The 18,259-nt window shown below is 40.9% G+C and overlaps 1 protein-coding gene across 1 annotated transcript in view; it reads left to right on the top strand.

Annotated features, from left to right (window-relative positions):
• arhgef16 (Rho guanine nucleotide exchange factor (GEF) 16) overlaps positions 1-18,259 on the top strand; it is a 30,524-nt gene that overhangs the window by 11,685 nt on the left and 580 nt on the right. The window contains exons 8-15 of the mRNA XM_079637531.1: positions 4,545-4,697; positions 4,821-4,950; positions 6,148-6,222; positions 6,719-6,811; positions 15,596-15,750; positions 17,120-17,269; positions 17,574-17,641; positions 17,794-17,895. Coding sequence (XP_079493657.1) covers positions 4,545-4,697; positions 4,821-4,950; positions 6,148-6,222; positions 6,719-6,811; positions 15,596-15,750; positions 17,120-17,269; positions 17,574-17,641; positions 17,794-17,895 — 926 coding nt within the window. The remainder of the gene's footprint in view (positions 1-4,544; positions 4,698-4,820; positions 4,951-6,147; positions 6,223-6,718; positions 6,812-15,595; positions 15,751-17,119; positions 17,270-17,573; positions 17,642-17,793; positions 17,896-18,259) is intronic.

The raw sequence follows: 18,259 nt of genomic DNA, 5'->3' as shown, positions 1-18,259 counted from the left end.
TTTTTGTAGAAGTGAAATGAATTAAGAAAGTTAAACAGAAAAAAAGTTTAGGAAAATGTACAATGTTAAAAATTATTCATATTTTATATCTGAACAAGTTGAGTTTCAAATTTTAGGTTATATATTTAAAAAAAATAAGCTTTCAGTAAGATTTTGTTTGGGCGCAGTACCAAACTTTTTCACTAGTTGACATTACTGCCCATATACGGGCGCCTCCATTTCCATATGTTGTTTGAGTGATCTGAACCATTATTTTTACAATTTTCATACAATTTATGAAGTAGACATCCAATTCAGAAGTAGTATTGGAAGTTTGGCAGATTTTGAAATGAATTCAACCTCTAAGAAACACAAAAAGATCACGTATGTGCATTATAGCTCGCTGCCACATCACAAATGGTGAATCTATTTATTATTATTTTTTAAACATTTTCAGACCTTTTTTTCTAAAAGAATTGAATGGATGATATCTTTTGAACTCTTGGCATGAAAACAAACTGAGGTTTCTACCATTCTTTCATGATTTTTCATGTTCATCACTATTTCAAAATAAAGGTCTGAACATGCCTTAGGAGTATGAACATATTCTTGTTGCAAATTGATAAATTACGGCTCCTCTGTAATTTATTTTGAAAATCAGTCACCAAATATGTAAACTAGAGATTGTAAGCTTTTAAATGATATATAGTTTGTCAAGATTAGTTTAGGTTTAGGATAGATATATAGGATATATACGATGCCAATATAAGGGGTTAAATGAACTTTTGCACTATATTCAAATTTCACCTGTATTATCTTACAAAGATTTGTACCTGTATTATTTACTCAACACTTAGTCATTTGGTGCTTAGAGAGTGCTAGTTTATATCGCATATGGTTTGTTTCTTCTAATTTTAGTGTGGCATAAAAATCTGTGATTTATTTTAATTTTCCTGAAGTCTTTGAGCTTGACCGCATTAGATAGTGTAACATTAATAGTGGAATTACTGGTTCAGCACCTTCTTGAGCCAGATCGAATACAGTTCATTAGAAAACTGGATGCAGGATCATGCAGGAGTTTCCAGCAGACCTGAGTGCAGTAAATGCTGGACGTGTTCAAACATGCTAGTTGAACTGGTTAAGCAGCTTGCTGCTGCTGGATTCATGTTTCTCAAAACAGGGTCTTTCACACATTTACAATGAAACTTTATACCTGTTTGCCCAGAAGCTGTGCATGTGTTCTGCCGTAAGCACTGAATTGTGTGGTTCTATAGCCTAAAGTAAAGTGGATGTAATCTATACTAAAGTTTCGAAACATGTTGTGTCATGCAGTTTTGTGTTGTTTATGAAACAAGCACACTAAATTAGTTTTACTGTGGGAGTGATTCCTTCCAGTCTGGGAGTTGCCCTTTGAGCTAATAAAGAACACACTTAAAATGTTCTGTTCGGTTATGCATATCTCACATTTAGCTTAAATAAAATTCAACTTTGTATTACCTTTTGTATATCATGCAATTCTGACTATCAACATTGATAATAGTGAGAAATATTTCTTGAGCATAAATCATGTGACACTGAAGACTTTAGTAATGATGTTGAAAATTCTGCTTTAAATCACAGGAATAAATTACTTTACTATATATTCACATAGAAAAAAGCTGTTTTAAATTGTAATAATATTTCACAATATTGCGAAATGAAACCGTATTAAGGTGAGCCAGTGGTTAAGCTGGTCTCTTAGGAGAAGTCCATTCTTCTGAAACAATCTTTTAGTGTGGGTCTTGTGTGACACCTTTTCGTTCAGTGGTTTTCTTTATTTTTTTTATTTTTTCAACATTGGATGTCTTCGGTATTAATGTACAATCTATGAAAGAACATGCATGGAATTATGTAGCTTTGTTCTTGCAGTTCAAGTCAAACCATATATCATCTTACAAAGTGGTCATTAATTCCATTTTATTTACTTTACTTTATTTATTTTAATTTTCCTGAAGTCTTTGAGCATGACAGCTTTAGATTCAAAGCGATAGTGTGACGTTAGACTGTCGTTTAGCTTTGATGACAGCTTGGCACACTAATGGCTTTCTCTTATCAGTTTCACGAGGTAGTCACCTGAAATGGTTTTCAATTCACAGGTGTGTCTTGTCAACGGTTCATTTTTGACATTTCTTGCCACCTTAATGTCCTTTAGACCATCAGTGGTCTTGTGCAGAGTCAATGGCTCTACTAGTGCTACTACAACTACTGTACAAATCCATATTGTGGCAAGAAACACAGTTAAATAAAGAGAAAAGAACTTTAAATGTATCCCCAAGTGCAGTCGCCAAAACCTATCAAACGCTTTGAAGAAACTGGCTCTCATGAGGACCGTCCCAGGAAAGGAAGACCAAGAGCCACTTCTGCAGAGGATAAGTTTATTGGAATTACAAGCCTCAGAAACCATATATTCACAGCACCTCAGATTACAGCCCACATAAAAGCAGACATATTTCAACATCCACTGTTCAGAGGACACTGCGTGAGTCAGGCCTTCATGCTCGAATTGTGGCAAAGAAACGATTACTTACTTTGGAAGAGACTTGTTGGGCCAAGAATGGACATTAAATCAGTGGAAAACTGTCCTTTGGTCTGATGAGTCTTTGTTAGACGTGGAGAGGGTGAACGGATGGTTCCTGAATGTGTGGCTCCCACTGTGAAGCATGGTGTGGAGGTGTGATGGTTTGGAGGAGCTTTGCTGGTGACACTGTAAGTGACTTGGGGTACGTTTACCCGACAACGATATGCTTAAACCGGGGACGTTTTTACTTTGAGTTTTCCCCATACAGACGAGACCAATGTCAAAATGATCCCCATTCACACGGATCTGGCTAAAAAAGTAAACCTTTGAAAACGGGTTTCAAAGTGCAAGTTTTTGAAAACGGTCTCCATGTAAACAACAAAAACGCAATTCTCTGAAGATAATGACGTCATGCACATGTGTATTACGTGTTCAGTCTATAGTGCTTCATCATCTAATGGCCTGGCAGCAGAATACAGCGTTTTTAAGTCATTTTCGCAGATCCGTGTGAATGGGGATTGTTTTGACCATGGTGTCGTCTGTAACCATGAAATTTCAAAACTCATTTGAAAACTCAAAGGAAAAACCTCTCTGTTTTAAGCATACTGTTTTCGGGTAAATGCACCTTTGGTCAAACTTAACAAGGCTACCACAGCATTTTGCAGCGACATGCCATCCCACCTGGTTTACGCTTAGTGGGGCTATCATTTGTTTTCCAACAGGACAGTGACCCCAAACACACCTCTAGGTTATGTAAGAGCTATTTGTCCAAGGAGAGTGGCCTACACAACCACCGATCTCAATTGAGATGGTTTGTGATGAGTTGGACTGGAGAGTGAAGGAAAAGCAGCCAACAAGTAGGCTTCTCAACACCTCTGGGAATTGTTGGGAACTGTGATTTTGGGAACTGTGATGAGGTTGACAACCATTCCAGGTGACAACCTCATGAGGCTGACTGAGAGAATGCCAAGAGTGTGCATCTGCAAAGCTGTCATCAAAGCAAAAGGTGGCTACTTTGAAGAATTGAAAATGTAAAACAAATTCTGGGTGATTTAACATGTTTTTGTGAACTATGAAATTATGACAGAACAAATGTGGAATTATAATGTCTTCAGTATTAATATACAATGTTGAAAACTGTCAAAATAAAGGAAAAACGTTGAATAAGAAGGTGTGTCCAAACGAAATGAGAACCTCGATGAAACATCCAACAAATGAGTTCCTCAAGGAACTTCAAGGTAACACCAGACAATGAGCATAAGAAACACTCTTATGAACAATAAAACTAATCAACATTAAAATAAAAAAATACAAAGGAGATAAAACATGGTGCAGAACAGGAAATAAAGATCACACAAGACCAGGGGAACACAGGCTAGGGTCATGACAATATATTTGACCTTTAGACAGAATAATAAATAAAAAAAGTTTGTTTTATGGATTATGCATCAGGCTTTTATGGCTTATATAGTATGATATAGGAGAATATGGAGCTCATACTCAGGGAGGAAATACACCTCTATTCAGAAGCTCCACTTGTGACTGCATCAAAGCTCGCACTGCAGTGTTTTATGCTGGGGGTAAAACATACAAATGCAATACAATGATGATTGAGAGAAGCAGAAATCCTCATAAGCCTGATGTATCATATTTATCAAAATCAGTAAAGTATTTAAAGCAAATAGTTGCACCATGACCCAAATGTTGACGTTTTTACAATTATACTAAGCTTCCCCTCACAACAAAACACACAAGTTGCTTTTACGCCCCCTGGTGGTCTGGTTCGAATTAGGCTGGTTATCCCCTCAAAACAGGTTTACATCCTAGTATTTTTATTATTTTTTTATTTATATCACCTAATAGAATTAGGAAATATTTATTTATTTAGAAATAATTATTTACTTTTAATTGTAAATATGGTATTATTTAGACATGGTTTGCAACACTTTGCATAGAATGACCCACATATGTTTACCGAACTCTCTACACCATATCTAATGTTTCTCAGGTTTTTTGAAGATCTGGAAAAGCGTCACCAAAGACACCCTGTGATTCAGGACATCAGTGATATAGTGCAGAATCATGCGGCTAAGCACTTTGAGCCGTATATTGTGTATTGTTCCAATGAGACTTTCCAGCAGAGAACGCTCCAGAAACTACTGTAAGTGCCAATACACGCAGTACACTATTAAATAAACAACAGATGCTAACAAAGGGGTATGGATTGGAAAATAGTGTTTAGGTGGAACTCATTGTGGCCTGTGATGTATTTTTTGTGTTTTAGGTCAAGCAACACTGCGTTTCGAGAGAGTTTGAAGCAGATTGAAGGCAGTAAAGAGTGTGGAGGTTTGCCCATGATCTCCTTCCTCATCTTACCCATGCAGAGAGTTACCCGTCTGCCACTTCTTCTGGACGTAAGAGACACATTCCCCCTGTTACCAACAGCTTTATATGAGTTTATGAGTTTGGAAATTGGAATAACATCTTGCTTTCTCTAATTTCACTTTGCAAACAGTCATAATAAGTTTTTTTACGGATGGTAAACAAACTAAAGATTGCATTATTGCAGTTAGTCTTATGGAATACAGTACTGGTCAAAAGTTATAAATAAGATTTTAAATGTTTTTGAAAGAAGTATTTTATGCTCACCAAGGCTGCATTTATTTGATGAGAAATACAGAAATAACTGTATATTGTTATTTGTAATTGTAAATATTGTTACATTTTTAAATAACTGTTTCCACTTGAATATATTTTAAATGTCATTTTTTCCCTGTATTGGCAAAGCTGAATTTTCAGCAGCCATTACTCCAGTCTTCAGTGCATTAACTAATGTTAACAAGATTTTAAGTATTAATAAATGTTGAAATTAACATTAACAAAGATTAATAAATGCTGTATAAGTGCAGTTCATTATTATTTCATGCTAACTAATGAACCTTATTGTAAGTGTTAGTATTATTATTGTTTATCAACAGCTGCTTAATATTTTTAGGGAATGTGCTGCACTACCAATCAAAAGCTCATGAACTTTCTATCCGTCAAAAAATCCTGAGAAAAAAATGTTTCACGGTTTCCTCAAAAGTATTAAACAGTGAAAATAATAAGAGACCTTTTGAAAAATTGAGCACCAATAAAAATGTATAATAATTGAGCGGTAAATCCGCATTAGAATGATTTTCATCAAAGGAATAAATTACATTTTAAAACATTCAAATAGAAAAAAAGCACTTTTTAAAAATGGTAATATTTCAAATATTACTGTGTTTGATCACATAAATGAAGCTTTGGTGAGCAATTAAAAAACGATTTTATCTTAATTATTCCAAACTTAATTTACAAAAGCATGGTTTTACGAATGATTTGTTTTGTAAACGAGGAATCTAATGAATGCGTTATGCATTTTATCCTTCACGTGCTGCCACAGAGAATGATTTAGTTGTAAAAGCTTGTAATAAACTGCTGGTGTTCATCTTGAAAGAAGCATAGCACACTGCAGCAAACCTAGGGTACTTGTCGTTTTCAAGTGAGCCTGAAGACCCTCAGAATCTATGATCTTATGTGCTATTTTGTTTGTCTTTCATCTTTGTTTGTTTGTTATATCTACACAGACCATCTGTCAGAAAACCCCAGGCGATAAAGCCGAACACTTTGCTGCCCGTTGGGCTTTAAAAGCTATCAGTAAGGTATGGTGCTACTCACTATCCATCAACTTGAGATGTGAAAAACTACACCTTTTCAAAATGTACTACAATGTAGGTGTCTGGATGTCTACTTAACAAGAGTAAAGGTTGGTTTAGAGTTATGTCCACAAGATAAATAACTGAACGTTTTGTTGTTCCAAAACAAATTTCAACAAAACCTCAGTGGTTACCAACTGATACATGCTATTGTTGAAGCCACAACTACAGCTTACTTATTATATTACGGTACTTATATTTTCATAGGGGTGAATTCAGGTTGATCGGGACACTTTTTCCCAGTCATCTCAATGGCAGAAAGTCTCCCAAACCTGAATTCACCCCTATATAATAAAGTTGGCAGTCACAGTTGCACTTCCAGTGGCCTAAAATATGACGGTGCTCATGAGTCTCTCTCAGAAATGATTTAGTAGCACAAACTGTTCTGTACTGAAGCAGTTTTCCACAGTTCTCAAGCTTTTTCTCTCTTTACTCCTGTCAGTTGGTGAAGAACTGTAATGATGGAGCACGGAGGATGGAGCGGACGGAGCAGATGTACACCATCCAGAAGCAGATGGAGTTTGGCAAAATCAAGGTATGTTTGCGCAGGTGGCTGATAAAAGACACATTTAAAGAAAGCAATTCACTTCTCTGACCCAGTTGAGGCCAGGTTTTAGATGTACGGTTCTGCAGAAATGACGTATTCTTGGAGAGCATCATCACCCTGTTTCCCTCGACAAAAAAACAAATACGATTTTTCCATTGGATTTTTTGGATTATTTCAGAAAATAAGGTCTGTAACTAACAAAAGCTTATGGTTCTTGCACATTTCGTCTTGATAATCTTTACAAATTATTTGAACACACATTTTATGAATTTTGAAGCACATACAATCATCAAAAGTTAAACGTAGGTTAGTATAGTCAAGTCAAGTCATCTTCATTTATATAGCGCTAACATGAGCGTAACAATGTACGGTAGATTGCTTTACAGAAATAAACATATAATTTAAGGTAACAGATTGTTTTGGCTTTATAGCGGTTCTTGAATAAAGATATTTTCCAGCAGTTAGTTTTGATTGATTCACTTCCGTCGCAACGATCATTAGTTATTAATTTAGAGGCCGCTAAGACGACACCGTTCTCTCTACACAGACTTTAAACGCGAACCTGTGAGAAACGCTGATGGCACTCACGTGCGTATTAAGAATTAATTCTATTTTTATGCGCATTTGAATATATTTTCAGAGGTTTGTAATTCCCTACAAACCAAGCCTTAACAAACTACTTGTCTGGCCTTAAAAAAATGTATACAGAATTTTATCACTTCGGGGTAGATACGCGAAACTGAAATTATCCCGACAACGCTTTATCTGTAGAGTGGTAAAGGTTAGTTGGCACTTCAGCACTGCGTTGTCATCGGGTCCAGGCGAAGGTCCTTCGTCAGATCTGGATACGGCCTGGATCCGGCAGGCTGTGCGAAAACCTCGGGATAAACGAAGACACTAAAATTAGCTTAGATGCCATTCTTCTTATGATGTAACGAATACATCAGGATTTAAGGGAAGTGTTTCCAGTTCCGGCTGACCTAATCTATGCAGCCTAACATTGAGTTATAGAAGTCTATAATGCATTATGTGAATGCTAGGTCAAAGAGATGTGTCTTTAGTCTAGATTTGAACTGACAGAGTGTGTCTGCTTCCCGGACAATGTTAGGAAAACTGTTCCAAAGTTTTGGTGCTAAATAGGAAAAGGATCTACCGCCTGCAGTCGATTTTGATATTCTAGGTATTATTAACTGGCCGGAATTTTGAGATCGCAGTAGACGTGAAGGACTATAATGCGTTAAGAGCTCGCTCAAGTACTGCGGAGCTAAACCATTTAGTGCTTTGTAAGTGATCAGCAATATTTGAACATTTATATGATGTTTAATAGGCAGACAATGCAGTGTTGACAGAACGGGGCTAATATGGTCATACTTCCTGGTTCTGGTAAGAACTCGAGCTGCTGCGTTTTGAACTAGCTGTAGTTTGTTTATTAAGCGTGCAGGGCAACCACCCAGTAGAGCATTACAATAATCTAGCCTTGAGGTCATAAACGCATTAACTAATTGTTCCGCATTTGTCAATGAGAGCATATGGCATAATTTAGATATATTTTTAAGATGGAAAAATGCGGTTTTACAGAGACTAGACACGTGAGTATAAACAAACTACACATGGTCGGATGACTTCCACGTCACCATCACTTCTGACAACTTTTTCATTCTTTGTTTAAAAACATTTCCCTAAAAATTCAAGTCGTCACCTTTATTTATAAAGCGCTTTTTACAATACAGATTGTTTCAAAGCAGCTTTACTGTGATAACAAGAAAATAATGCCAGAGTTTTTCTGCTGCACAGCAGATCTAGAAGAAAACAGTCCAGCTTAAGTAAACTCAGTGATGGTTCATTTTTGTTAGAAAAAAGTTATTAATTTAGTTCATTTATATAAATAGCCGCTCTAGAGAAAACCGTGATGTCATCGTCCAGCTTAGTTCAGTTCTCATATAATGGAGTCAATGCAGGCAGATCAATAATATAGTTAAATATTAAATGTCCCCAACTAAGCAAAAGGCAAAAGTGGCAAGGAACCAAAACTCCATCAGGTGACAGAATGCAGAAAACATTTTTTTACCACTTTTTAATCATCAAGACAAGCAAAAGCTTTAAAAATGACAAGAGGGTATAACTGATGTATTGTATATCATAGAATAAAACGTGAATATATCTTGAGCTTGTGTTCACCGCAGACCTTATCTCAAGCATTTGACCAAATCCCATTCTAAAAAGCATTGACTTCAGGACGATGGAACTTTAGGTTACTCACGTAACCCCGGTTCTCTGATAACATGAGTGAGGTATCTCACTATGGGAAACGCCTCTGGGCGTGACAGATCTGGAAGTACCAATTACACCACGTCTGTCAGTTGACAGACCAATCACGACAGTGATGCGGGAGTCCCCTTCCCACATATTAACCACTGCCAGTGGTCCCTACTTCATTCTCTGCATATCTCTTCTTCGTGCACTGCAAGGAGGGACGTGTGGTGAGATACCTCACTCATGTTATCAGAGAACCGGGGTTACGTGAGTAACCTAAAGTTCTCTTTCAAACATTCGCTCGGTATCTCACTATGGGATATAGACAACTCCCGTATTGCAGATATGCTATCCGAAGCAGGCATGTCAACCAACTCAGTGATGCATGTAACATAAACACTCCACAATGAGTGTTTTTTTTTGTTTGTTTTTTTTTACACACTTAAGACGGAATGAGCCAGTGATGGCTCAGTGACATCCAGTCTATAAAATCGGACAAATGTGTGAGGCGAAGCCCAACTTGCTGCAGCACATATGTCCTGAACTAAAACGCCCTTAAACAGTGCCCACGAGGTAGCCAAACCTCTGGTAGAATGAGCCCTCAGCCCTTCCGGAGGACAGAGACCACTGCTATTATAACCTAATATAATAGCTTCCACTACCCAGTGGGACAGGCGCTGACGTGAAATAGGTTTCCCCTTGTGAGAATCAGCCCATGAAACAAACAACTGATTACTCTTCCTTAGCGCTCTTGTTCTGTCCACATAGTGACGCAACGCACGAACAGGGCACAGGCAATGAAGCCGCGCATCCTCTGACGAGAGAAAAGGCTGCGGATGGAAAGCCCGTATATTCACCTGCTTACAGGCGAGAGCTGACTCGCTAACTTTAGGGACAAACGCTGGATTAGTTTTGAGAGTTACTCCCGAGTGGTCCATAGCGAACTGCATACAGGACTTATGCACAGATAATGCGTGAAGTTCACTAACCCGCTTAGCGGTAGAAAGAGCCAATAATAAAGCAGCCTTTAGCGAAAGGAGCTTTAATTCAACACTCTCTATAGGTTCAAACGGAGGCTGAGATAGTGCGTTAAGGACCACCGACAGATCCCACGGCGGAATCAAAGGCTTTGAAACCCTGTTTATACGCCGTGCACCTCTCATGAACCTGCATACAAGCGGGTGTTGACCTATAGTGCTTCTGTCAACCCCCACATGACACGCAGAAATTGCGGCAAGATAAACCTTAACAGTTGAAAAGGCTCTGCCCTTATCTAAAAGTTCCTGCAGAAAACCCAACATGTCCGCGACAGAACAGAGAAAAGGAACAATATGTCTGTGTGCGCACCATCGCTCAAACACAGCCCATTTCCGATCATATGCCGAGCGCGTTGAAGCAGCTCGCGCGTTCTGAATTGTTTCAATCACCCTCGGAGGCAAACCTGTCACACTCAAGTTTAACCTCTCACGGGCCAGGCCCAAAGAGCTACTTTGTCTGGGGCTGGGTGAAAAATATCCCCGCGCGCTTGCGAGAGAAGGTCCCTGCGTAACGGGAGGGGCCAGGGCTGTGCGTATAGGAGCTGAACTATCTCCGTCAACCACAACTTCCCTGGCCAGTTCGGTTGCAATCATTATGACCGAGTGACCGCACTCTCTTGCCCTTCTTAAAGTTGGAAAGATCAGACTCAGTGGAGGAAACGCGTACAGTAGTGCGTTTGGCCACGGGTGCGCCAGAGCATCCACACCCATAGGCGCACCGCTTCTCGCCAGAGAGAAGAACAGAGGACACTGAGTGTTTTCGTGCGAGGCGAAGAGATCTACGGCAGCCCGGCCGAACCTCTCCCACAACTGGCTCACTACCTGAGGGTGGAGAGTCCATTCTCCATACAGAGGGTTCCCCCTGGACAAGAGATCCGCCCCCACATTCATTATTCCCGGGACGTGGGTTGCCCGTAGTGAATGAAAATGCTTCACGCCCCACAAGATTATTTTCTGTGCCAGACTGTGAAGCAGATGGGAACGTGTGCCTCCCTGGCGGTTTATGTATGCCACCGCCGTTGTGTTGTCCGACCTGATCAAAATGTGGTGGTTCCTTAAGAACCGCACAAAATGATTCAGAGCCAGAAAAACTGTTAACAGTTCCAGGAAGTTTATGTGTGCGCTTTGTAGCGAGACGGGCCATTTCCCCTTCGCTATCCTGCCCTCGCACACTGCACCCCAACCTGTGAGCGACGCATCCGTCGTAACCACCTTTCTCAGAGAAACTGCTCCCAGCGGAGTCCCTGACTCGAGAAAAGAGCGATCTCTCCACTGACGGAGAGCGCGCATGCAAAGTGACGTCACTATAACTCTGCGGTTGAGGAGGCGTTTTGGACACAAGCCCAGCGCCGCCGTCCAGTTCTGAAACTCTCTCATTCGCAACAGTCCCAGGGGAATGACAGAAACTGTCGAGGCCATCAGACCCAGAAGACGTAAAAACAGTCTGAATGAAACTCTGTTTCCTTTTTGAAAAAGGGATAGACAGCCGCGAATTGACCTGATGCGCTCCTCGGACAGAAAAGCTTGATATAGGTCTGAGTTCAGTCTGAGACCCAGGTAAATTATCTCCTGTGTAGGCACCAAGCAGCTTTTCGTTTCGTTTATCTTGAAACCTAAGCTCTGTAAATGAGAGACACGAGCATTGTTGACTCTCTCTCTGCCTGTTGCCATGACGGCGCGCACAGCAGCAGATCGTCCAAATATGCTGACACTCTTAGACCCATTATTCTCAGCGGTGTGAGCGCTGCCTCCACACATTTGCTGAAAATCCTGGGCGCTAAAGACAAGCCGAACGGGACTGTCAAAAACTCGTAGGCTGTGTCTCGATAGGCAAACCTGAGGAATTTTCTGTGTGCTGGGTAGATGCTTATGTGAAAATACGCATCTTTCAGATCGACTGACGTAAGCCAGTCCTTGGGACAAATAGTTTGAGATAACGTTTTTAAGGTCAACATTTTGAACTTGTATTTCCTGAGGTGTTTGTTGAGGTTCTGTAAATCCAGAATAGGACGGAGACCACCCCCTTTCTTGGGAATAACGAAGTACCGGGAGTAAAAACCCTGATGGCTGTCCTCCGGCGGCACAACTCGAATAGCTCTTTTGCTCAATAAAGAGGCTATTTCTTCCTCTACAACCTGAGCTGACTCCCCCTCTGCTGCTGACATTAACACACTGTTGAAAAGTGGAGGTTTTACAGCAAATTGCAGACGATAACCCCGGCTTATTGTGGATAAAACCCATGGGTGTACTGCGCATGCGCGCCAGCTCTCCGCATGAGCAGCGAGCGGACCGCAGCAGCTCTCGTTCACTAGCGACGCGGCGGCGCCCTCTAGTGGTGGAGCTGGGGACTGCAGCTCTGATTTTGTCAATTTTTTCGTGTGTGTTTTTATTTTCAAACATAACTGTGCCCTTGGCCCACTGCCTGGATGCACAGGGAACGTGTTTATTATTTCCATACAACACATGTCTTTTGGAAAACAGCCCTCTGCCCTCTGTTGTAACCCCGTGGGTGGAGGGAGGGAAACTCTTTTGTGAGGCACTGGGGGAACTGGTGCAAACTTCACATTTGAACTGGTCATTACATAACTTGTGAACAATTCCCCTGTCCGACGCCTTCTCTTTGCGGGAGGGGGAGAAAATGACCGTTCTCTTTGAGGGAGGATAGCAACAGATACTCCGTGAGTGCTGTTGCTCATCCCTTTGTCCTGAACCTGCCGAAATACTAGGTTGCTCGCCGTTTCTTCCCTCCCTGAGGGTTTGCAGGACGGTATCTGGCTGCAGCCGCTGCGAAGGAAGGTTTACCCCTCGGCTGAGCTGGCTTAGACTGCGGCTCAGAACGCTGAGGCTGAGAGGGTCTAGGGCCTCTGAAATCTGACCGACCACTCCCTTGAGGGGCTTCAAACCTGGGCCGTGGTGGTGGTTGAGAAGTCCTAACGGTGGATCTGCGAGGGAGGCAAGTCTGGAACGCCTCGCCCTCCTGCTTCTTTCGATCGCACCGTTCTCTCATAGCAGTGACCGATGCCCCGAAAAGGGCTTTGGGCTCAACTGGAGCATCCAAGAAGTCTGCTTTCTCTCTGTCTGACAGCCCTGACAGCCCCAGCCAGAGAGATCGCTCGCCGACCACTGCCAAGCCCATGCTGCGGCCGCAGCTCTGGACCGCACCTCTGGAAGTTCTCAGGTTGAGATCTGCAATAACACAAATCTCTTCCCAGAGGGCTGGGTTTGGTGACCCAGCATCCATTTGCCTCCCCATCTCCTCCATAAGCTCTGCCTGATAAGCAGTGAGGAGAGAGGTGGCATTAAGAGCTCTAACAGCCAGTGCAGAAGAGCGATACATTTTCTGAAAAACTGATGCCGTTAGACGATCAGTGCGACCTGGCAGTGAAGCTGAAGCCGAGGAAAAAGCTGTCCTGCGGTTAGGGTGGAGATGATGTGCAACCGACAGCTCGACAGGAGGGGAATTTGACATCCCTAACTCCTCCATTTTATCCACATCCAGCCTAGAAAATCCCTTTACGGGAACTCTATGCGAAAATGGCTTATCCCAGAAGCGTTTCATCTCCGAAACGCACGCGGGGACCGCTGGAATGAGCTGCTTAGCTGGCGGGGCACGTGACGGCAGTCTCTTGCCGTCATATAGATCTCTCTCCGTCCCCTGGCCCGTCTGCTGTGATGGCCAGTCTATGGAGAGTTTTGCCGCCGCCCTCCGGCACATTTCCAGTAGGTCGAGCTCCGCCTGAGCCGGGGAGGGTGAACCCTCGCTTAACGCGCTGTCTGGCCGGGATGGGTTTGGCGGGAGGATCGCATCTTCGTCATCATCCTCATCGTCCTCTAACAGACGAGCGATGGCCTCGTCGTCCTCGTCATCCTCCTCTCTCACGTCCGTAAGTCCTACAGATCCAAAGAGGGGAGGTAGTTGCGGGGAGAATTCGTCCATGTATTCGCCCCAGCTGCAGGACGCTGGAGGCTGTTTAGCCTCCTCCGCGGGTGGCGGAGAAAAGCAGGGATCTCCCTTATTAGTGGCCGCGACACGCACTCTTCTCTCTAGCACCCTCGACGGGAAGAGAGAACAGTGAGGACAGCCCTCGGGGTTAGCGAGGGCTGCCTGTGCGTGTCTCACCCCCAGACATGCGATGCATAAAGGATGAGGATCCTTGCCCGATATCATCGAGCCGCACGCACACGGGCGAGAAGTTTCTGCTTTCGGTCCGCCGTTCGCAGAACTTGAAGTTGCCATAATAATAGTATCTAAGCTCACCGTAACGTGCAACTCAGAAAAGGAATATCTAAGAGAATTCGCCGTAACACGTTAATTCTCAGAGGGAATATCTAAGAGAATTCGCCGTAACACGTTAATTCTCAGAGGGAATATCTAAGAGAATTCGCCGTAACACGTTAATTCTCTTAAAGTATACCAAAAACAAATAACACTGCCAACAAAAATAGCTGCGTTCAGCGACGTACCTTGACGGCTCGTCTCAGAACCGTTAAACAACTATTTCAAGACAGGTAACTTTACTGAAGGATAGCTTCCAATTTGATCTTCACGGGGAAGAGATCGAAGAATGAAGTAGGGACCACTGGCAGTGGTTAATATGTGGGAAGGGGACTCCCGCATCACTGTCGTGATTGGTCTGTCAACTGACAGACGTGGTGTAATTGGTACTTCCAGATCTGTCACGCCCAGAGGCGTTTCCCATAGTGAGATACCGAGCGAATGTTTGAAAGAGAACCTGGAGTGATAAAATGCTCGTGTCCGGGTTTTGTCCTACATTCTTTTGAGATTTTTGAGAAGTCAATGGTATAAACACTTTACAATAAGGTTCATTGGTTAACTACCTTAGTTAACATGAACTAAGAATGAACAATACTTCGACAGCATTTATTAATCTTAGTTAATGTTCATTTCAACATTTACTAATACATTATTAAAATGAAAAGTTGTATTTGTTAACATTAGTGAATGCACTGTGAACTAACATGAGCAAACAATGAACAGCTGGATTTGTATTGAGTAACACTAACAAAGATGAACTAATACAGTAACTAGTTAATGTATTAACTAACATGAACTAACAATGAGCAACACATTAGTTACTGTATTAGTTCATCTTAGTTAATGTTACTTAAAATACAGTTAAAAATACAGCTATTCATTGTTTGCTCATGTTAGTTAATACATTAACTAATGTTAACTACTGAATCTTATTGTAAAGCGTTACCAAATACATTTAACATGGGAAAAATCGATTGATTTTATGCATTTGGAATTGATTGGATCATAAAAAGTGAACATTGCATCTCAAGTTTTTGTAGGTAAAGGGTTGAAAAATAAGAGTGAGATCGGAAGAAGTGGAGCAAGTCAATTGGAGTCTCGTAAGATCAGGGGTGTGTTTTAAGAAAGAAAGGATTATTTCTCGAACCTAAACTTTGTTCAAATCTTTGTCATACTGTTTTAATAATCCTGTATGTGTGTTTTTAGCCTTTCCCGTTAGTGTCGTCATCTCGCTGGCTGAAAAAGAGTGGTGAGCTGGCCGCGTACACTGATGACCTCAGCATTTTCAGGAAGGCTTTCAGCTACAAGAGCTTCTACCTGTTCCTCTTCAATGATGTGCTCATCGTCACAAAGAAGAAGAGGTCAGACCAGTGATGCCGTACTGACAGCTGACACACCACAGCACTCTTTTCAGTTATTCATTCTGGTGTTGACCACATTAGTGTCTGAAGTAGTTACGGTGACTCGGGCTGTTTTCATCAAGACGCTTATTCCGTGGCGATAGGAAGTTGTTCACAACATCGACGTACACAGAATTCAAACGCGGTTAATTGACACGGGACTGCTGAATCATTCAACATTAATGCGGTACTTGCATTCAATTGTGCAGTAAATGTGCATTAGTTTTAAATAATTCAACAGAAGTGTATCATCGATTGTTTCTTACATGACCGATCCGATCCTGCACTGAAATCTGGGCTTGCAGAACTCAAGACCCCTTCCCTGTTGGTATAATACACATTTTGGATAATTTGCTAATACTTTCAGCCATCAATAAGCTTAGTTAGACACCATTTCAACATCATTAATTTCAAACGTCTGACATGCTTCTTCTTACGGCTGAGAAATACATTGTCCTACATGCAAATAATACAACTTTGGCCTTGGAACTATATATTTGTATTTTACTCTAGATGAAAGTCTGCTTTTAATAAATAAATAGTAATTTAAAAATGTAAACATACATTATCTATCAGTATTTGCCAAACGTAGACAGAACATAGCCAACATCTCGATCCTTGCCACTTTCAGTTAATGGGTAACTTGCATTTAACGGCTTAGAAAATTGTTATAATTTACTCGCCCTCGTGTCATTCCGAACCCATAAGACTTTGGTTCATCTCTTAAACATCAATTCATATATTATTATAAAAATCTGTAAGGTTTCTGTCCTTCCATTGAAAGTCCAAGTAACCAAAAATGGTAAGATCCTGAAAAGTCCCAAGGAAGGAGTCGTAAAGCAAATCCTTATGAATCGAGCTAGTCTTCTGAAGAGATAAGGTCGCTTTATATGATGATATTTATATGATTTCATTTACTTTATGTGAGGATGTGCTATATATGTATGTGTGCTTTTAAATAAAAGCCTAAATGAAATCTGCTGATCATATAAAGCTATTGTACATCTCTTCACAAGACTTTGATTCATTTTCCGCTGCTTTATGACCTTTTTGGATCCTCAAAGGTTTGGTTACTTGCAATTTAAATGGAGGGACAGAAACCTCTCAGATTTCATTTAAAAAAATATCTGAATTTGTGTTTCGAAGATTAACCAAAGTTGTATGGGTTTTTGACTGACTTTAGGGTGAGTAGATGATGACAGAATTTTTACTTTTGGTTGAACAACCCCTTCAAGGTTTATTTGCGTTGTCATTATGTCCGTGCAGTGATATTATGGGCTGTTAGGGTTAGGTGGTGCTGGTATGTCAATAACACTCCTTTATTATTTAGTGAGGAGAGTTATGTTGTGTTGGACTATGCCACCGTGGAGAAGGTGGAGGTGGAAGAGGAAATCACAGACTCCAAACTCAGTCTGAAGCTGACGATGAGTCCCAACAGCGAAGGCCGTTGTGAACAGATGATATTCGTAGCAGAAAGCAAGTAAGTTATCAATAGCTGTTTCCATCCACCTGCGTTTATGTGACTTTTGGGTTAAAGTTTTGAATATGTTGATAATCTAGAGACTCTAGAAATGTGTGCATTAAATATGCCTCAAGTAATGTATCACTTAGTGAATGTGTGTAAGGCTATATATGCATGATTATTTTTTTAAACCATATTAACCAGTTATACTGAAAAAGAGTCCTTTTATATAACTTTTTCACAATCTAAATATTACACCATAATATTTTGTGTTTTTGCCCTATTTACTTTGATAAGATTATTCCTGTGAAATGTTTTGTAGGCTGGACAGAGCTCGATGGGTCACAGGGCTCAGTGATGTCAAACAAAGCAACAGCATTGCAAATGGTGGTGAGTCTGATTAATGCAATTTGTCATTTAAAAAGCCTTGTAACTTGTAAATTTTTGTGCACATGAATTCTGTTTGTAAACCACTCTTTGGTTAAGCTAGTCATGTTAACATCTTATATCTTTGACACTTAATTTTGTTTGGGGATTCCAAGACTTGCCTCAATATGAAGCTACCAAAGCCTACATGCCAAAAGCACCAGATGAGCTGAGTCTGCAGCAGGCAGAAGTGGTCATCGTTTTACAGGAAGTGGACGGTAAGCATGGTGGCTTTCTGTCATTTCGATCATACTCCAGGCAGACCATTTAACCCTACTCCTCATAACCCCACTTTTATTGGCTGCCTCTCAAGTGCCTCTCAAGTAGGCACTTATTTTGAATAAGTACTTTACGACCACAAAAAAAACAAAAAACATTCTATATATTATGTATTCCTGACATACTACATTTGCCATATTATTATCATGTGACCTACCAGCATCAGTTACATCACTACACTGCCATTCACAAATCCTCTTCTGTGGCCTTATGGGATAGTAAAGTGTCCACCATATGCACACTTCAGAATCTCACCAGAAGGTCATCCTGGTACCTTTTGTCTACTCTTTTATGAGTACTGTG

This window comes from Phoxinus phoxinus (assembly GCF_949152265.1).
Source record: "Phoxinus phoxinus genome assembly, chromosome: 15".
NCBI classification, from domain to species: Eukaryota; Metazoa; Chordata; class Actinopteri; order Cypriniformes; family Leuciscidae; genus Phoxinus; species Phoxinus phoxinus.
This window is presented reverse-complemented; position numbering and strand designations above follow the sequence as displayed.